Genomic DNA, 22097 nt, shown 5'->3' on the forward strand with positions numbered 1-22097 from the left:
GCCACCTAATATAAAGTGGGACCGAAAAAAAAAATATTTAATGGTTAGTACATATTATAGAGCGTTGTCAGTGGGATGTGTAGCCTAAAGAATTTCTGTCAGTAATTTTTGGGGCTCAATCTAGCGCAAAATGAATAGTCTTTCAGCCTTCTAAAAGCAGTTAGAAATTAATCTTAACGCCGTTTCAAACCAAACGTTTTTGTGATATATTTGTGGTGTGTAAATATATAATATCCTTATAATAGCCTAACACTTTTAGCTACCATTGTCGACGTATTGCCCGATAAACCAGGCGTTTGAACAGTGTGGTTACCTCCTCAAACAATGGCAGCATCTTCGTGAGTGTGTACAGTACATTAGCCCTCACTGACTTGTATTCAAACTTTTGTTCTTACTGAAACGTTGTCATGCCCCCCAAACCCCAATATAATTCGCATCCTAAAAAGAGTATGAACAGCAGAATCTTTGCTATTTTTAATTGTTTTTCTGCTGACTCTCTCCATGGTCCATAGCGCGGTTTGGGTTCGCTGAGCGCAGCTAATTTGACAGTGAGTAAGTTGATTGAATATTCGGGTTTGGTGTGGGAGGCGCCTGCGGCTCTCTCTCTCTCTCTCTCTCTCTGCCCTGAACTCGCGAGGGGGGCGGCAGGCGGCGAGCACTGCACTCGCAGCAGGGACGCGGTTTGAAATCCGATCCTAGTTAATTTTTTTCCCTCTCTCCAGAGCCCGGTGCTCAAACTGTTAGTGGGAGTCTGTGAGCCAAGCTTTTACACAGCACCAAACGCCCCGCACTTCACAACAGACCCAGCGGCGCAGCGGAGCAGTTGTGCCCGGACAGCGCAGCGCAGAAGAGCGGAGCTTCTTCCGTAGGACCCCGAGACCCTCTAACGAGCCAAAACTACACTGCTGCTTCTTTAGATAATACAGTCCAGTGTGCATTTAAAACACTTTTCAGCGGTTTAAGGACTGGACAGAGTCGGACAGCTCAAGGTTGTGTGTGAATACGGCCTGGATTTGGAAACTTCATTGTATTTGGATGATTTGCCCCTGAATGTGATTCACGAAAAATCTGGACAGGACCCCGCAGACCAAGCTTTCTCAAAAAGCCGACAAACCTATTTTATTTTCATCTCGAAAAGGATTACTGCCAAGAAGGAATTTGGTGAGGAGTTTATTATTATAATTCTTATTATAAGCCTACATATTGTCTTTTACAGTTGCCTAAGTAATAATGGAATTCCTTATGAATATAGAAACATGAATTTTGAAATATTAAAATAAAAAAATAAATAGATAAAGTTGGCTGCACTCATGCTGCATCATTTACATGGACGCAAAGCAGCATCAGAGCCGTCTCAAACTATAGGCAACTATAAAAGCTGAAGTCTGCATTCTTTAACAGTTTTATGTAGCATTGCGTTTTGACACAGACTCTGAAGTAGACAGAGCTGCTCAGACCAGGTGTAAAGGCGCCTTTGAGGGGTAGGAAATAGTCTCATTCCTCATATTTCTAGTTGTTTCCTTGTTCCAGTTCCAAAACATGTTTTTCAATTGGGCTATTGATTCAATCAAAGCATTCTGAATGGAAACAAAGTTTTAGTGTAGAAGTAAGCTGCGGTGACATGTGGTGTGTGCCCGTATCGCTTACAGTCAGGACAGGTGTTGCGCGGCGTGTGTGTGTGAGTGTGTGTGAGTATGAGTACCGCGTGCTCCAAAGCTGCTCTAGTCGCGAGGAGAAGCAGCACCTGTGCTGAAATAATTCACAATATGGCTCAATTAAAAATGTTTGCGGTGTAAAATTTAGCCTGTTGTGTGGACAGTCGATTTGAGCTGTGAAATCGACTCGTTTCCTGAAGCGCGAGTCAGAAACTAGCCTTTAATTCGTCAGCAGCTGGTCTTTGTCATAGGTGTAGGTGTTTTAATGGTGCCGAAACCCTCAGTGAGATGTGAGGTGATGGGAAACACAGTCAAGGGCGCTTATATCAACCGATCCTTAAAGCTGCATGAACACAAAACTGTTTATTACTATTCCATTATAGAGACCTTATATAGAGCCATTTATATTTTTACCTGTTGTAAACTCAATAACTCGTTAACGGTCACTCACTTGGCATGTCTTTCTGAAGAAAGACTAAGCCTTTTACAGCTTGACGTATGACGCATTTTAAAACCAAAATTACATCCATTTCTTCTGCGGCCACCTCAGTAGGGCTTCATTTGTGTTGTTTTTAGCTCACACTGAATGGAACCTCACTAGTTTTTCCTCTGCCGTACCCACGGGCCATCTGAAACCAATTGTAGCTATCGGAGTGAATTAGAGTCTCTGGAGGTGTTAACGCGGGCTACTGGGGGCAATTAGCCACCTCATGTACTAGAGTCATTCAAACCCAACTGGAGTCCGTGGTGAGAACTGATCTAGGATGTAAACTGTTGGGTTTTCCCCTAATCTCGATGATATCATTATTTTAAGCAGATCTGTTGTTTATAAAGTTTCTTTGGGCTTTAAATGGCTGACAGCAAGAAATTTCTTGCTGTCAGTTCAGGTTGTCATATCCTGAAATTTGGCTGCTAAACTCATGCACTGTATGAAACATTCTTGATGTCTTGTTTCCTTGCTGACTTAAATTTTTAAATGGTACCAACAATACATTCATTCTGATTTTTAGTGAAATTAACAATTTACTGATTAGGAAATTAGTCTCTGAATCTCTGAAAACTCAATATAGTAGAAACAACTGACTAAAAGGATGAAAAGCTTGGATGTTGAACCTATGATAACAATCTCCCACTTTCAGAAATGACTGCACCTTTTTTGAGGGGGTGATAATCATTACTTTTCTAGTCATGTGTCCCATGCACTTTTCAAACCAGCCCTAGTAAAGGTCTCTCCAAGGCATTCACACAACTCAAATGTGAGAGGGCTTGTCATCAGGGAAAAAAATAAGCTCTTTTCAATTGGAACCTCGACTAATTGTGACACTCAGCGGACTGGTGCTGGCTCAAAATCAATACGCTACTCTGGACTGTCAAAAGTTTGAGAGTTGAAGTCTTGAATATATGTCATGCTTTCTTTAGACCTTAGCTACTGGTAAGAGATTAATCTAATATATATTAAAAACCTCAACAAAAATGTGCACAAGATCTTTTTACACACAATGCACAATGCAATCCAAGGGCTAAAAACAGCATGAATGAAAACAAGGCATACAATAAACAATGGACAATGTTGCTGCGCTCTCTCGCTCTTTCATCCTTCTGTTTTTAATTACCCTTATGCTTTTCTTTTTCTATGAATGTTTTTTTGTGGACAGTGTCATGCCAGACGCTTTATGTAAGCATATGAGATGATGGGTTTAATGCTAGAAAGCACAGAAAAGTCACTGACTGAGACGTTTTGGAGAAACCCATAATTTCACAGTGACAAACATCTGTAAATGTGGTTTGTAAATTGGTCCTCTTTGATTTGTCTGTGTTTGATGTGTTCCTCCAGGGGGATGTTTAAAAGGGTGGGTTAGGGAGTTTAATTCTCACCTTTATTCAGTTGTCTACACTGAAGCAATGCACAAACCCGTAGCCTCACACACTCCCACACACGCGCTGACAGAGCTCTCAGTGAACCGCAGGAGGGCGAGTGAAGTCCTCGGAAGAGGATTACAGCCAAACTCTAATAGAGACACCTCAGACTTCAGCTTTTCATCTGCTGTCTCTCTCACACTCTTTATCACTCTTTTGCTCTGTCTCCCTCCTAATCCCTATTTTCATTGGCAGATTTTAGGTTGGGCCGGCCGTTGACATGGCTGCACAATTACTGGAGATTACTGACATTTTTGAGTCCTAGATTTGTTGCATGGTGTGACTAGCGTGTGATAGGATTCTAGTAAAACCCTCTTTCACCCAAAACTATTAGACATTACACACATAAACGCCCAGGATTTGACAGAATTTTCTTGCACTGCCTTATTCAGGTCTGTAGTTGTTTGCTTGCCATTAAAAGATCATTATATTTTTTATACTTTAATATGTGTTCTGTATCAGTGTTGACTGAGGGGTCTAAAAGTAAGAGATGGAAAAGGAGATATAGACGGTACAACATAGTAGCTAATGTTGAATTATTGGCTAGACTGATAATCATAATATTTCAATAGAGTCCAAATCGAATTCTTCAGTAATCCCCTAGATAAACACTGACTCTTCTGAAAGAGTTAGAGTTTTACACACCACACAGCAACACACTGCTGCACACATCTGTCATGTCACACAGTCCCAGCTGCCTATACTCTAACGTTTCATTTGCACAGAAGTATATGCATTTAAGTTTGGGGTCAGTTTTAAAAAAAATAAAAAATTACCTTTACTTAGAATGAATGGTAACAAAAACATTCTATTTTGAAACAAATTATGTTCTTTTGAGCTTTCTATTCAAGAAAGGGATCATGTGACAGTGAAGACTGGAGTAATGATGCTGAAAATTCAGCTTTGCTTTCACAGGAATATATTACATTTTAAAGTTTATGAAAATAGAAAACAGTTATTTTAAATTGTAAATATATTTCACAATATTACTGTTTTTACTGGATTTTTGATCAACTGGGTGAGCCTAAGAGACTTATATCAAAAACATAAAAAAAAAAAAAACTTTCCGACCATAAACTTTTGAAGGGTATAGTGGCTAATTATAAATGCATAGCTAAGATACAAGCAGACAAAGTTCAATATTCAAACTACACCATGTTGTTTTAAGTAACAGATATTGTGCAATCGTTCATTCATTATCGCTAAATAAACCACGACAGGGTGATCAGGATGGTCTTGTATCACCACAAAGAGGTTTATTTTTGCGATAATGACTGGCTTACTGAACATTATCCCATTCATTACACTGCTTATTCCCAAATAAATAAATAAATTGTATTTGAGATGAAATTATAGCATTATGTAGGAGAAAGAAGCTGTGTAGTTAGTCTAACAGAACTAAAAAAAAAATGTTGCCTGGTTAAACGGTCAATTGGTTTAGTTGTCTTGTACCACAGAATGCTGTGATCAACCAATCAGAATCAAATACTCCAAAAATAATACAAGATAAGGCCTTTTCCAAGAATATATCAGAGTTTGTTTCTGCTTTAGGTCTCTCCCCTACTTTTAAGCTTTGTTACTGTAAGATAGTATGGCTCCAGAAACATGCTCAAAAAACACACCTACGATACCCACTCCAGAAATACGCTCCACAAATATACCCTTCTCTCCTACAACAGCAAGTGCTGATACACTATCAGCCCACAGCACAGTGCACGCTCCTGCTCCGCTGGCCAGAGAAAACACTGAGTTACTCAACACACCAGCCCGGCTTCTCTCTTTCTCTCTCTCTTCAGTATTTGCTGACCAAGAATCAAGCGTCTGCTCGTCAAGGGAAAGGAAAACAGCGCCACACAAGCCTCAGGAGAGTGTGTGCATCCGTTCGAGAAGAATGCCACCGTTTAAAATTAACGCAAACATTTTGTGCGTCTAAACCAAATAACAGGAGTTCAAGTTTAAGGCAACACAGAGTCCTCTCAAATTCTCAGCATCTTTGAGCGAAAATCTCTCACCTTGGAATCAAACCACACAGCCTACACACTGTAAAAAAAAAAGTTGAGCCAACATAAAATTTTAAGACAACCAGCTTCAGCAGATTTTGAGTTCTCTCAACTTATTTTTGTAGGAGATTCTCAACTTTTTGTTGTATAAACTTAAAACAACAAGTTGAGAAAACTCAAAAATCTGCTGAAGCTGGTTGCCTTAAAATTTTAAGTTAGCTCAACTTTTTTTTTTACAGTGCAGTATATACAGTATGTGTGTGTATGTAAAGCTCTTTACATTCCTTTTATTGTGACTAATGTAAACTCTCTATGTGGCAAGACACAGACACACACACAAGTCAAAGAGTGTGCGGGGAGCATATGTTTTCTTTAGAGAGATAAGTGTGTTTGTGTTAGCTTAGTGAAAGACGTGTTTCAGAGTAGACCGATCAGAGAGAAGAAGAAAAAAGGGAGAGTAAGACGGCAAAAGAGAGTTTACAACAAATCCCTGTCTTGTCTAAACTAGCGCGGGACATATAATATAAAATCACTCCATTTCATTCGCTCGTGGCAGTTGTGTGTGGTCGTCGCACTTTATTTTTCAATTTACAGTGTACGCAGAAGGACTGCTGCAGACATTTGCACGTCAGCACAGAATTTCAATAGAGTGTTTTGAAAAATGTGTCCCATGTCAAAATAACAAGGAACAGGCCTAAGTTTTTTTGAATGTCTGTGAGCAATTTTACTATTTATACTGTTATATGAAGTTTGTGTTCTTTCTCTATTTGAGCTCTTATGATTGATGTTCTCTTATGATTGATGATTATGTTTTTGTGTTTCAGGTGGGGGACAGGCAGCGACAGGATCGTGTTTGTGTGTGTGTGGCAGCGCTACATTGACAGCATGTGTGGAACGGTGGAGGATGTCTGAGTCTGGTCTCCGTGGTGAGGACACTCGTCCCCGCGTCATTCGGCCCGGGATGGTCCCGCTCTGTCTCCTTCTGTACCTCGCGGCCCTCATCTTCCCTCCGGTGTACAGCGCCCACCTACTGTCCACAGAGCCCACAGGTCAGACATTACACCTCACCTTCTCTGTCACACACGCATGAAAACCAGAAAATATCAGAGTTTTACACTGTGTTTCTCATGCCTGGAAAAGTATGGAATTTTAAATATACATTTTGTGTACAAACCATTCAGTTTGGGGTCAGTAAGATTTAAAAAAAAAAAAAAAAAAAAAAAAATATCTTATGCTCACCAAGGCCGCATTTAGTTGAACAAAAATACTGTAAAATCAGGAATATTGTGAAATATTATTGTAATTCAGAATAACTCTTTTCTATATCAAAATATTTTAAAATTTAATTAATTCCTGTAATGGTAAAGGTGAATTTTCAGCAGCCATTATTTCAGTCTTCGTAGTCACATGATGCTTCAGAAATCATTCTAATATGCTGATTTGCTGCTTAAGAATCATTTTGAAAAGTGATTAAATGTTGAAAAGTTGAAAACACATTTTTTCATGATTCTTTGATGAATAGAATGATCAAAAGAACAGCATTTATTTAAAAAAGAAATCTTTTGTAACATTACTGTCACCTTTGGTCAGTTTAATGCATCCTTGCTAAATAAATGTATTAATCATATTGAATGATAGTGTTTTGCTCTGAAATACTTGGTATATAGATATGCCAAGATTGATTTGTGAATATTTTGTTCTGTTCTGAATAAACAGATAATGTTCAATTAATCTGTCAAATTAGTGATTCATTAGTGTATCAGTCTGAATTATTATAAAAACTAAATTATCTGAAATGACTGGATGGTCATTGTCAATGTCTTGGTCATTTCTATAGTGAATGTACATTTTTACATTTATTGTTTGCTCTGAAATATTTTGTCACCTAGGTATACAGTAGGTTTTGTATAGAGGCCACAACGATGTTTCGTTTTAAAATGAATGGGTCGATTCTCTTAAATGAATCAGTCAAACTGTGTTCACTACTAAGTGATTCATTTTAGTTCATCTGAATCTTTGCATCTCCTCTTTTTGAAATCTGTGAACCTTCATCAAAGGATCTAAATTGATTTAGGCTTCACTTACCTGTGTCATTCACACCTTTTTTCAGTGCAAGCACTTCTCAAATGTATTTTTAAACACTTTCAAAAAACAGAGGATTGTTTGTTATTATTTATCACATGCTGAAAATGAATAGATTGTCAGTGATTCTGTGTTCTTAAGGAGCTCAAGTTACAGCCTCTTCGATTGGGCAGTGTGTAACTGGCTGAGTTTGTACAGTGGCACAAAGTGGGTATTGTGGCAATGAACACTTGTGTAGCTGATATTATTTAAACACACTTTGTCCTTGCCATTGATTTATTATCCCGCAGTTGACGGATGAGGCCCTGCAGAGTGGATTACATGACAGCTAAGAGTGTGTGTGTGTGTGTGTGTGTGTGGACTCAATAATAGCTCATCACTCCAGGCAGATAGCGTCTGAATTTTCTGCATATGTGGGCAGGTATGAGAGCCCATGTTGTTGAGAGGTGTTGATCATTATCAGTTGTTTGTTAAAGACAGGTTTCTTGGCTGAGTTCACCTGAGTCTCTGTTGTGTTTGGATTCTAGATGGCTCTACTAAACATGTTACAGTCACTTAGAAAATAGAAAGGAGCTTGATGCTTTCTTGGCCCATTTCTCCGCTCTGTGAGTGTGTGTTGGGAGAGATCATCTGATTGCTGGTGGATCTGATTTCTCATACTGATAGCAGGTAAATATTAGGAGACGGCGAGAGAATTACAGTTAATGTTCACACATGGTCCAAAGGAGAGAATGCAGAAAGTCTTCAGCATAACCACAGCATAAACAAAGAGGGATTGTTATGAGACAGGAACCTGCAAACACTTCACCACCCAGCTCCTTTTCACTTTTAATCCTATCCACCAAATCTCCTGTTTTTCTCTCTCTTTCTTTCTATTCCTCTATTCCTCTTTTTAGGTCTGTGTATCCAAAGACAGTAAATTTAAATTGATCATTTCAGACAGACAGATTAAAGCAATAAGCCACAAGAGGCCGCACATTACATTGAAGTTAACGTGAGTAAGATGTTCTTAGGCACAGCATGAAGCTGTATATGAAGTAAAGTAGCTGTTGTGATACATTTAACACAAACCTCCTCAAATCAGAAGTGAGAATCAAATATTTAAGTATCCATTTTATAAATCAGAATATCAGGTCTTAATTAATTAAGTCTTGATGCACACGTGCAAAAGTGTGTGTGTGTGCATGTTTTTGTTACTGAAAGTCTTCATTATGTTTTAGATAGACTCGAATTGAATATGAATTGGATTGACTATATTTCAATTCCTTCTTATTACATACTACTTACATTTCCATACATTTTAAGACCCTTTGCACATTCATGTCAGTGTTTTTCTTTTGTTTTACTCTTATTAGTTGGGGTTGGTTGACCTCATTAATGCTCTTTGAAACTCACTGCAGTCAGCAAATGAGTCATTAATGAGCAAAGAAACACATTCTCTAAATGGTGTCTGTAACCACCTGTTCACACACATGGATAGACTTTCTTATACCAGATACCTGCGCAGTAATGCACACACCCGTACACATAGACAGAGGCAGAGGCGTATGAAGCACGTACACACTTGCTGGCCTGTCAACCTGTAGGATGGGTGTCTTCAATGTAATTATCAGTTCCCCTGAAGGACATTACTTAGATACTTACATAAAGTCATAAGTGGTAAAACAAACGGCTCTGTGTGTGTGTGTGTGTGTGTGTGTGTGTAGCAGGACTTGCTTCATTTCTGACAGGTTTGTGCTGAAATGTTTTCCTTGTCCATTCTCATCAGATTCTTTCTTATATCTATTTTGTTCATGTCAAATATAAAGAGCATATGTTATACAAATCATACAGACCCAAAACTTTGGGTTGTTCTAAAAGGTTTTCCTGAAAGGTTAGAGTTAGTCTCAAGTAATTATAATTAGCTTTATATAAAAACAATAGAAGTCAACGGTAAGTGCACTTAGCCAAGTCAACGTGTGTTTGCGCGTGTGGGTTGCTGATTTCCCTCAGCTCCCCTATACCACTTCTGGCAGTCATGAACAGATGGCAGAAGTTATGTGCTGTAAGAAGTCCAACAAACACACACACAGAGACATGTACACTTCTCCTTTACCACCCATGGAATGAACCTCTGCCTTGGCAATATTCCTGGTCCAACACATACCATCCCACACACACATCCACAACAAACCAGTGCTTGATGTGCCACACAAACAGCAGTCCATCCATCAATCTCCCGAAGAGTTTGGTTAGATTTAAGCTTTGGCTTAGTATCTTATATATTAGGCTTCTCAGGAAGACAGAGTCCTCTATGACGGCTGCTTTCTCTCCTGGGATGCTTATGAATACTTTATAAAGCATTAATAATGCATTAATGACAGTGTAACAACGCTTATACCGCACACAGATCAGTTTGTAACCGAAAGTGATCAAGTGCTGGCTTTGTTTAGCAGTGTGCGAGCATTATAAACTTTTATAATGTTACACAAGGACAGCAGGCCTTATGAAATTTTTGGTTTCAGTTATTAGTCGTTTATACTGTGTGATAGACTAAACAGTGTGTCACATGTTTAGGGGAATCTGTTTTTGTTTAAAATTTTGAGTTATAAATGGGATCGCATATTCATGTTAATACACTCAGACTGTGTGTGTTTGTGTGTGTGTGTGTGTGCATGTTTATGTGTTTTATGAGGACACAAATTTGTATAATGACATGGGTATGACAGAGGTATTACAATATGAAGGTGGTTTATGAGGACACTGCCTATGTCCCCGTAATTCAAAAGGCTTAAAAAACATACTAAATTGTGTTTTTTTTTTTTATCTAAAAATGCACAAAGTCTCCTGTGAGGGCTAAGTTTAGGTGTAGGGTTGGTGTAGGGCAATAGTACACACAGTTTGTTCAGTATAAAAACCATTACACCTATGGAGAGTCCCCATAAACCACAAAAACCAACGTGTGTGTGTGTGTGTGTGTGTGTGTGTGTGTGTGTGTGTGTGTGTGTGTGTGATTTGGGATCTTTCTGAGCAGCTGTTGCCAGTTGCTTCTGGGTATCATTGGCTGGAAGGAAGCAAGGCAAAGGATTAGTACTTTTCCTGCCCAGTAATACCCCATCTCTCTCTCTCTCTCATTCTTTCTGAAAATGCTATATTTCTATTCAGAATAAAAGACAGAGTGGGTAAAGGGGGCAGGGCAGGGGCCATGGAGAGGTGACGTGTTTGTGTGTGTATTTGCTTGATCGCTTGTGTTTCTTTGAGGACAATTTGAGGTCACAGAGTTGAAAGAGTAACTTTGTTCGCAAAACATCTCACTTGGCTTAACAGCACACATTTACACATTTGACATACAACAATTTAATATGGTGATAGACCATTTTATGTTGGCCAAAATGAAAAATCAGACAATGTTTGGCTATTTTGAGATATACAGTATATGCATTACAGTACATTGTCCAATGGCCCGATATAATAATATCAGATGATGACGTAATGGTGATTAAGTACTGTATTGTTCTAAATTACACGCGCACACACACACACACACACACACAAAATAACTATTTAGTTAAACTTATTTAAGATGGTCTTGTTACAGGGTATACAATTAAGTACTGAGTAATATCAATTAACAACATATACTTACTTTAGAGATTAGGGTTTGGTTTAGAGTTAGTTGCTTGTAGTTGTGCATAATTTGCTATTGTACATGCAATGTGTAACAAGGACACTGTACAATAAAGTGTTATCAAATATTAAATTAACAGGATATTCAAAATCAGGTTGGGTCCACCAATGTAAAAGTACCACTAATATGAATATTGGGATGTGTCCTAATAAATTAAACATTTAATCAAGAACAAGCCTTAATTTCAACTTCAAATTAAACACTTTAACGTTCAAAATAAGTTTTTGTTTACCCTAATTCTGAGGAAAATTACTTAGGAGAAGAAACCGGATCTGGAAAAAGACATTTGTGAAATATCCAAAGATGTGCTGACGTTACTTTAGACTAAGAGCATGTAGTTGTTCATTTTACAAGCTGCTGCAGTGTGTTTTGAGTGTGTGTTCTGTACAGTGTGTAAGGTTTGAAACTAGGCCAGTTCGTCTATGGAATGACAATTAAGATGGTCTGGTCCCTGATTACAACCTGTGTGTTTGTTTCAGTGTGTGTGTGTGTGTGTGAAATCTCTTTGAGTATAGACATGTGAATGTGTTGGAAGAATGTTTTAGGACAAAGATTAAAAACAAGGTACATGTATATTTATATATATTTGTATGGATGTGTGCTAAAGAGTTTGGCTCAGACTCTGGATGGGCTCTGGATGTTCAGTACATCCAGCTTCCGTTACTAATTAGCGCACTGATGCGGGAGGTTTTGTGTGTGTGTATGTGTAGACAAGGCTTTTTGGATGCAGCAGCTTTCTTAAACTTTCCTCAAGGGCACGCCGTCATACACACACACACGCCTCAACAGGACAGAATAAAAGAGGTAACAAGCTGCAAACTCTTCTCCACCCACCCCTCTTTTCTGTCGTAATCCTAATCGTCGATCGCATCTTTCTCTCTTTCTCTCCCGCAGTCTCATTTAGAGGAGGATCTGGCTCAGAAACATGAGGTTTTTACATCCGGCATCTGCGATTCACACATAGAGTGGATGCAGACTTCAGCTTTAGAAAGATAGTTCTTTAACACAACAAGATTGGATGATGTTGAGGCTGAGGGAGCGGAAAGAAGATTGCATACGAGAAGTGTGCGTGAGACTGTGTGCGTGAATGTGTGTTGTGTTCAGTCTGAAGGTCAGACGACAGTAGGGGATGTTGACTGAGTGTATCATGCCAAACGGCTGAAAGCAGCGGGAAACGGCAAAAGAGCAGACTGGCACAGCTCCGGTTGTTGTGAGTGTGTGTGTGTGTGTGTGTGTGTGTGTGTGTGTGTGTGTGTGTGTGTGTGTGTGTGTGTGAGAGAGTAGATAAAGGTGCAGACCAATTACCTGCTATAAATCAGCTACATTTATTGATTACACTGTGTCACAATAGATCACGTAACCTGTGTTTTCAGCCATGACTCTGTGTGTGTCTGTGTGTGTGTAGACTCTCTATCCTCCCCCATATTATCTTGTTTTAACCTGTCGTTTTGTTGCAACACCCAAAACAAGTGGAACCAGAGACTGTTAGTCGTACACATATTTATCACATGCTGTCAGCTATATGTGTGTGTTAGTGAATGTTGGAACTAAAAGCATATACTCAATACACGTCCCTTAAAACAAGCAAATAAATCACGAGGCCACATTAACCCCTATCCAACACACGTGTTTGTGTGTGTGAGTGTGAATCTTTTTTTTTTTATTCTAAAAATGCAAAACGCTTACATTACACTACCGTTCAAACGTTTGGGGGTTTTTAAGAAATTGATACCTTTATTTAGCAAGGAAGCATTAAACTTATCAAAAGTCAATTAATACTGCTACAAAATATTTCTCTTTTAAATAAATACTGTTGTTTTGAACTTTCTGTTCATCAAAGAATCCTAAAAAAAAATGAACATGGTTTCCACAAAAATATTAAGCAGCACAACTGTTTTCAACATTGCTAATAATAAGAAACATTTCTTAAGCAGCATGTCAGCATATGAGAATGATTTCTGAAGGATCATGTAACACTGAAGACTGATGTATTAAGCTTTGCATCACAGGAATAAATAACATTATTACAATTAGTTTTTTTCAATTGCAACAATATTTATTATAACAATATTATATTAAAAACTGTATTATATTAAAACTGTATTATATTAAAAAATATATATAAAAATTAATAACAGACATCTAAGTCGTGTCTTCATTTAGTCAACTGAACACACACACTTTATATTAAACACACATACTTTTAAATTAGATATAAAAACTGCTGTTTTCTGATTACTGCTAAAAATGCCTCTCTCACACAAACACACACAGGGTGTTGACCTGTTCGTTTCATAAAAGCAGTCAAATATATTCCAGCAACTGCTGTGTTGCCCATGGCAGCAGGTTTTAAATCACGTCTCACATATTACCCTGCACAACTCTGGCAAAACACAAAAAAAACCTTTCATCTTTCCCACATGATCAAAGGAAAACTGTCTTCAATACATGCAAGTGTGTGTGTGTGCTGAATATAAAACAGTGCTTGAATCTACATTGATTATGAAAATACATGAAGCTGATTATAGAGTGAAAGTATGATTACAGGCTTTGGAGGATAGTAGTGTTGTGGTCAGGAAAGGTCAGGACATTGCCAAAGGTTCATATCCGGGATGGTTGACCACTGCTGAAATCTAGTAATCTAGTTTTGCCTTTAGCCAATCAGTGTTGTCATGATGTCATATCCTGTGGCTTTACGGCTCAGATTTCCAGTCACATATTTCAGCCAAGCAACTGCCATTCAAAAAATGAATGGAAATGCATAGCAGAAAGCAGATACATCTACGTTATGAATTTCAGAGAACGGTGACATATGAACGGGGTTTGTGAGTCTTCATAAAAGTCTCACCTGATCTGTGGTCCTCAAGAGGTTTATACAGTATATCAGCCCTGTAAAACCTCACACTGGCTCCATTCTCCACACATCTCCTGGGAAATATGGGAACACACAGTAGCCATTTATGATATGTATGTATAACTCCTTTCCCCACGCACATTAGTGTCTTTCACTGGGCCCAGCACACACACACACTCCCTCTCTTTCACAGGATATAGAATAGACACGCGCACACACAGCGGCATTTATTCACTGAAGGAGCCGCCGTCTAATGTCAGCACTGTGGTGCCTGTGGATTTGAGTGGTATAGAGGGGGGAAAGAGGTAGAGAAATGAGTGAAAGACAAGATGAAAGGTAAAAAAAGGGGACAGAGAGGCAGATGTGATGGCGTCAAGAGTGAAATACACAAGAACTGATATGAGAAATGATCAAAGAGATATTAACACTTCACGTGGCCTTCAGAAAGCCTCAGATAGTGTGGTGTTTTTGGACTTTGCACTTAAGAGCGTGTGTGTACGTGTTCACATGTAGCGGGTGATCTATAATTCATACACTTGATTCTGTATTCCACTCCAGCTTAGTCTTGTCTGCAAGCCGTCTGCCAACACACTCCTGACCTCATACACACGCAACATCTATCAAATATATCAATCCTTTGTAAGTCTGTCACCGCTCTTCCCGGAGATGAATGTCACTTTGAAAAGAGAGAACGAAAGAGTGATAGAGATGCTACAGAAAGAAAACCAGGTTTATTGGAGGTAATGGAAAAAAGAGAGGGAAAATGTAGGAAACTCTGTCAGGTGGAATATTTATTCCAGCATGTAGCATTTCTGCATCTCAGTGGGGTCTCCAGGGTGGTTGATAAACATATTTGTTTATTTTTCCTGGTATGCGTTTGTGTGATTTTTAGATCCACCTTGGAGCAAGTGGTTTCTGTAGCATTTATACTGTAGATCTGTCTGTCAAACTACTAGATGCAATTATTTTCTAAATGCATCTTATTGATTTTATTGTGAATAATTCATCCATGCATATATATATATATATATATATATATATATATTATTTATTTTATTTAGTCAATTAGCAGACGCTTTTATCCAAAGCGACTTACAAATGAGGACATAAGAAGCAATCAAAACCAACAAAAAAGCAACAAATATATATATCAATTTTTAAATTTTTTTACTTTTTGACCTCAGTTTTTAATCAAAATGTCAATCTTCAGGTGAAATAACAGACTTCTCTCTGTTGATGTATGCTGGACTTGCATTCAAATATGCCTCCATCCAAACAACAATGAACTGAACCAAGTCTGCACCATACATTTTCACTTCCACTTGGATGTCACAGTACTGAAGAAAAGATGTTACTTCTGTCTAATCGTGATTTAACATGCATTCTTAATGCTAACAAATCTAAAGAGTGCATGAGTTACCATCACACAACTGTACAATTAGATTAGCTACCTAAAATATTAGCTTGCTATAAACATGTCAACTTTCCCTAACTTGCTAAGCAAGATTGCCTGCAAACTGTTGCTATGCCCTGACAATGGTAAATGGAAAAACAAAACTTTTCTTGCATTTTGAATGGTGCTTGGACACATTTTGGAATGCAGTGACACATGACACAGTTGACCAGTGCTTAGAAAGTTACTTTGGAAATGTACAATTTTCAACTGTTATTTTCAAACATTTAAACCAGACATTTTCATCAGTAACTGTAATTCAATTACACATTTTTTTCTCAGTAACTGTAACCGATTACAGTTACATTTATCTTGTAATTAAATTGCATAATTCTGTTACATGTATCTAGTTACTCCCCAACACTGCAGTTTACATAGCCTTACTATATAGCTTAATGTGTACCTTCAAGTCACTTCGGATAAAATATCTGCATAAATCTAATTTAGTTATCGATACTTTCATTCACTGCAGATTAAATTTACTCCATTAATACGTCTTTATCTGTTTTCTCTATGTTAGATTGGGTGTCGAGTGAGGTGGAAGTGTTTCTGGAGGACTATGTGGCAGCAGTCGGGGACACTGTGGATCTGTCCTGCACACCACACGACTTCCTGGTCCCCATCGTGTGGCAGAAAGACGGCGACACCGTGTCTCCTAACAACCGTACACGGGTGGGGCAAAAAGTGCTCCGTATCATCAACGTCTCCTATGAAGACTCAGGGGTGTATTCCTGTATAGACACCCACAGCAGCACACTGCTAAGCAACTACACCGTCAGAGTCATCGGTCAGTCTCTCCGAATAATATTTAAGTAGCGTTGTCGTTATTTTAGTACAGTAGCACAAGCTCAGGCATGCAAAGCATTAATTGGAAACTTGCCAGTCAGACTCATTCCCAGCAGGCAAACAGGTCTTGAGACATACTCCCAGCACACACCTACAGGCTGACTTGACGTTTATCACACAAGCACAATAACACACACTCGAAGGCAGAATGCTAAATAGTCTACATGTTGTTTAATATTCCACCTGGACTGAACAGGATTGTTTTAGACTGTGACGAGGACTTTACCCAAATAAAAATGAGAGAATTACAAAAATAGGGCCTCCTTGGGAAGGTACGGAGGAAAATGGCATATTTCAGTCCTCATAGATTAAAATCAGTGTGAAATATTCTTGAATAGACACTAGAGTTGTTGTTTGTGTGCGCGTCACATTTGGCATATTGAGCCGGCCTGTCAGGTATAGTTATCTTTTACTTTACCAACCTTTAAAGTGTCACTGACTATGTTTAGAATGGAATCTGAACACTGCTTACTATGTAGTATACTCTGTAATGTCTATTATTATTATAATTTAAAAATAGTTATACAGTAGGCTATGTATTATACAATGCTACACATTTCATACATTGCTGACACATGATCGGAATTCAGTGAGTGCCGTTTAATTATTGGCCAAATGGTCAAACATTTTATAGTAGGAATGTGTTTATTAGAATTAAATTAAGAATTTAAAAAAAAGTAATATTTAATATAATGTAAAAATTGTTTAATGTTTAACTCAATCAATAAAGTTAAAGTAAATCAAAAAGTAAAGAAAAACATTTAAAACTGCTTTTAATATTTTGCAATTTGGCTAATGTAATGTCTATGCATACTGAAAATTTGTCTGATTTGCACAGTATACTGTACATATTACATACTGAAGAATAGTAGGAGAAGTATGAAAGTATGCTATTCCGGACATGTACATACTGTAATAAAAAAATATAATTAAACTCTTAAGACAAACAGACATTACATGATGGAATGCAGAGATTTGTTTTCATGTGTGTGTGTTTGAACGGTAGAGTGATCTTTGGTTCTGTAAACTCGTGGACACAAGCTGAGCTGCTCGCGAGTCTTCTAAAGCTTTGTGTAAGGAATATGCAGAAAAAGAAAATGTTTGGTAATCTTCTAATAAGGTGGCCATAAATGCTCCTCACCAGGTTTGACGTCAATGACATCCTTTGTTTGCATGGGTTTTGTCATTTACGTCTTGACAATTTTTAACTTTTGGGTGTGCTAATTTTTAAAAACATATAACACCACAGAACAACAACAACATTTTATAAGACAAACCTCTAGTAGAAGACTGTTAAGCCACAAAACATGAAAATATAGTGTAAATCTGATGGTTTGGGGCAACTAACACTGTGAAAGCCACACACAGAAAGCTTCAGTGTCCCAGGAACAGCATATCTTTAGCACTAAATAGGCCTAGTGTTGGATTTCACGCTCTGCTGGTAGTTTAAGAGTGTGCTGTACAGTTTTACCTGTGTAAATGTTCACAGAGGAGGAGCTGAAGACAGAATAATCTCTTTTTTAGGGTCATAACGTTTTTTTTTCTCTCCCTCTGAATGAGTTCATTTAGAAGCAGGATACCAGAGTGTGTGTTTGTGTATGTGTATTTCAGGACGTATGTAAAAATACAGCTGTTGTCAGAAATCTCACTGAATCTCTGTTAACATCTGCCATCCATTAACTGCTGTGTGTGTGTGTGCAGTAATTGGTTTTGATTTGTTATCAGTTTATTTTCCTCATTCTGTAGATCATATGAATAGGTTCATTGTTCATACAGAAAAGCCACTGTGCTGTGTAGTAATAAGATTGTTCTCTCTCTATGTTTCTCTGTCTATCTTAGACTTGTTGTCCTCTGGTGATGATGAAGATTATGATGAAGATGAGGATGATGCAGGTAATGGAAATGGTGTGTTTCACCCTCTTATTTCTCATTTCAATCCTCTTTTTTGATTGAGATTTCATGAAGTCTCTCTGTTGTGTAATAAATGCATGAGATTGCTGTCTTTTTTAGCTGGGGTTAGGTTGCATCTCATTTCATCAGCTGCTTTTTTCTCCCACTTGATGCTAAAACAAATTCTCAGGAGGGATCAAGTGAGAGGAAAGGAAAAGAAGAGAAATAGTTTAAAGTCTAACAGTGTCAAATGAAATGTAACTAAAAATTGGAAAAAATGCCACAATGTCTTCGACTTTGTGTATATCAAGTAAAGAAAGAAACCAGAGGGAGATTTAATTTCTTAATGTTTTAGTGTTGGTAGGTTCTCATTTTAGTAACCTGGGCTGTGCTTCCCAAAAGCATCGTTAGCTTAAGTACATCGTAGACCCATTGAAACCAATGGAGCTACGATCAGTTTAGGCTTAGGATGCTTTTGGGAAACGAAGCCCTGATTGATTTTTTAAAATACATATATTTTAAACACATTTTGATAAATGTCTGTGCAGGCAAATATATAAAAGAATAAGAATCAGAATCACTGATTCTGACCATATTTAAAAAAAAAAATTAAATAAAAGAGAGAGAAATGAGAACAAGGTAATATACAGTTCATCAATAGAGTAAAAAAAATATATATAAATACTATTGATAGCATTGCCCAGATCTTTGAATTTGATAAGAAATGGTAAATAATGAAATAATGAAAAAATAATAATAATAAAAGAATGAAAATCAGAAAACAGATCACTTCAGTCATGTTATTCTGAACTAAAACTATTAAAAATTATTTTTAAAATATAAATATTCAGTGAAAAACTTAAACAAAAAAAAGTGAAATTTTGCCATGGCAACTTAAGTTTAAGTATTTAAACTGAAACTGTTAAAAAATTATAATAAAGCTAACTAAATATTTAAATTAAAAATGAAAACAACAGATTAAAATGATGAAAATATAAGTAAATACTGTTATAGTACATAAATAATACTAAAATAATACTGAATCTCTTTTTTAAACTCTACGTAATACAGGATTAGTGGTATCTTTTTCTGAGGGAGAACAATCTGAGATTCAGGAGACTTTTTTCCATTTTATCTTTATTTAATCTCATTGCTTTGTAGGAGAAACAACTGAGATTTGAAAGAGATCCTGTTTGTGATTTTTCACAAAGAAAGAAAGAGAGGGAAAGGAAGGGAAGGGAAAGCTAATGCATCTGTCTGCTGTGGTGGTATCAGGGTTGGGGGAGGGTTGAGGGGTTGAGGGGAGGGCATGAAACGAAGGATTAGGCAAAAACCAAAACCCCTTTAGAGTTTAATGACCAGTAATCCAGCTCTAATTAAGAAAGAGAGCGAGAGAGAGAGCTGTGACGTCTGGGCTCTTTGGAACATTTGAGAAGAGCTGAGGTCGTGTGACATCTGATGATATTCTATAATATCTTAATGATGCAGTGCTAGTTACTGCTCTCAGTTTGGCTGACTGAAGCAAGCTGTGTGTAATATCAGCTGTGTAGAGTTGCACTGTACTTTGATGGCTTTTTTGGCGGTAGAATAAAAGTAAATGGAAAAAAGTTGGGTCACTGTAGATTCGCGGTTCCTGCTTCAAAGCTCAAATTGTCTATACTGAACTCTATAAAATGGCAAACCACACACACACACACACACACACACACATAGGAGCCAAGTCCACTGTATGGTTCAGACCCAAATTGGTCCTGACGGATCACTCACCATCTGAGAATGCAGTGAAAAGAGTGTGTGTGTGTGTGTATGTGTGTGTACAGGCATTAGTGTATCGGTTATGCCAAAGGAAATGCCAGCCTGCCAATCCCCTTTACATTCACAATCTGATAGCATGAGCAAATAACGCGAGAGAAAATTATATTCAGTCTAGTTAATGGGTTTATTGTGTGTGTTCGTGCGTTCACAGATGTGTGCTTGTGAGCTCGCATGTATGTCTGGAGCAAAATGTGGCGTCTGCGGGTTTAATTGCCAAGTTTGTGGGTTGATCTGATCTGGAGTTAATTGTTTGAGGAGGGATGAAAGTATGCTTACTCAATCTCTTAAAGACACATACACACACACACACACACACAAAGTTCAATAAAAATAATGACTATTATTTTAGCTAAAGGATGTTACTGTAAGTATTTATGCTGTGATATTTGGCATTAGCTGCTCGGAAGCGTAAACACAGACCTGACCACATGACAGTCAACATTATTAACTGAATTTGTGGGAAGATTAAATGAAGGAAAATTGCTCTGTTATTATAATAAGTTATTATTAGGAATCCGCATTGTGTGTTCATGGCTCTGTGAAGGATTTAACACTAGGAATCTTTCAGAGTTCTGTCTGCAAGAGCTTAAACACGCCTCACACTCACGTAAGAGTGTATGTAAGATTGTTTGCTTTTCCAAACAAATTTTAATTCAGTCTGGGAATTAGGCAGCCAGTCTGACGCTGCCACAGAGCGAGCAAGAAAAATCTTTCCATAAACATTCTCCCACACGAAGACTCCCAGAGAGGGAACACCCTACCCCCTAAAAAATAGTGCTTCATGTCAACATACGCTTATATTTGGTCCATTTGTGCCTATGGATTTATGTATTGTACACTGACATGTGTTTGTGTACTTTCAAAATGTCATGTTTAGTTGATATTTTCAACTAAACATTTTATTCTTATATTTCTAACAGAAGCTCCATACTGGACCCGTCCAGACCGGATGGAGAAGAAACTATTGGCCGTTCCCGCCGCCAATACAGTGAAGTTCCGCTGTCCTGCTGCCGGCAACCCCACTCCCACCATCCATTGGCTGAAAAATGGGAAGGAATTCAAGGGAGAACAGAGAATGGGCGGGATTAAAGTAAGACAATATGAATACCGATTAAGAACATGTGCGTGTGCATGTGCAAACATGTGATTTTGTGTTTAGGATTACAGATAATAAGAATCTGCAATTAGTAATAATCTACACAGATCCCCAACATCTGCTCCTTCAAGAGCTCTCTCTCTCTCTCTCACTCTGGATTTTATTTGCTTGTCATCTCTAGAGGATATGTCCACCTGTTGCTGTTCCTCAGAAAGAACAGAAGAATACAAAGTTCTGTGTGGTCTTGTTATTTATGTGTTGATGCGTTTGTGAGGGTGTTGTTTGTGACGTGTTTTGGCTGTTCACTGATTTTTTTAGATTATTATATTTTTTTTTATTACCATTTTTTTTCTCTCAGGGCTGTTTCTCTATTGCTCAATGATTTAACCCCCACAATTTAAGGGATAGTTCACCCAAAAATAAACTTGTTGTCATCATTTACTGTCCTTCAGGAGCGAAAAAGATGAAAGATTTTGTAGTTGTTGTTTTTGCATACAGTGAAAGTCAATGGTCACCGAAGCTTTTTGGTTCTTTAATGTTTCACAGAAGAAAGTAGGTCATACAGGTTTGGAGCTGCATGATTTCATGACTTTTCGGTGAATTTAGATGTTTCATTGAAGTACCCCTTCAAATACTTCAGCATTATTAAACACAATTTTCCTGAAGAGGCACACATTTTCCCTATTGGAAAGGAAAAATCGTGAATTACACCTAGTCTTTAATATCTCAACTGTTTCTCCTAGATTACCTTGAGATGAAACTGAAAACGAATTGAAACTTTTACTAAAGATTTTTACAGAATTTTCTCCTGATTAAAAGACA

At 37.8% G+C, this 22097-nt stretch overlaps 1 protein-coding gene across 7 annotated transcripts in view; it reads left to right on the top strand.

The window, feature by feature from the left end:
- Positions 1-628: 628 nt before the first annotated feature.
- LOC306882611 (fibroblast growth factor receptor 3-like) overlaps positions 629-22097 on the top strand; it is a 45409-nt gene continuing 23940 nt past the window's right edge. For 4 of the 7 annotated variants that reach the window (XM_079437341.1, XM_079437343.1, XM_079437340.1 and 1 more), the window contains exons 1-5: positions 672-1161; positions 6397-6621; positions 16149-16415; positions 18314-18379; positions 21100-21269. In XM_079437341.1, the coding sequence (XP_079293467.1) occupies positions 6477-6621; positions 16149-16415; positions 18314-18379; positions 21100-21269 (648 nt within the window). In that variant the 5' untranslated portion in view covers positions 672-1161; positions 6397-6476. Of the gene's footprint in view, positions 1162-6396; positions 6622-16148; positions 16416-18313; positions 18380-21099; positions 21270-22097 lie in introns of all 7 variants that reach the window. The other 3 variants (XM_079437344.1, XM_079437346.1, XM_079437345.1) reach the window with 1 other exon arrangement.

This window comes from Barbus barbus (genome assembly GCF_936440315.1).
Source record: "Barbus barbus genome assembly, chromosome: 16".
In the NCBI taxonomy this organism is placed as follows: domain Eukaryota; kingdom Metazoa; phylum Chordata; class Actinopteri; order Cypriniformes; family Cyprinidae; genus Barbus; species Barbus barbus.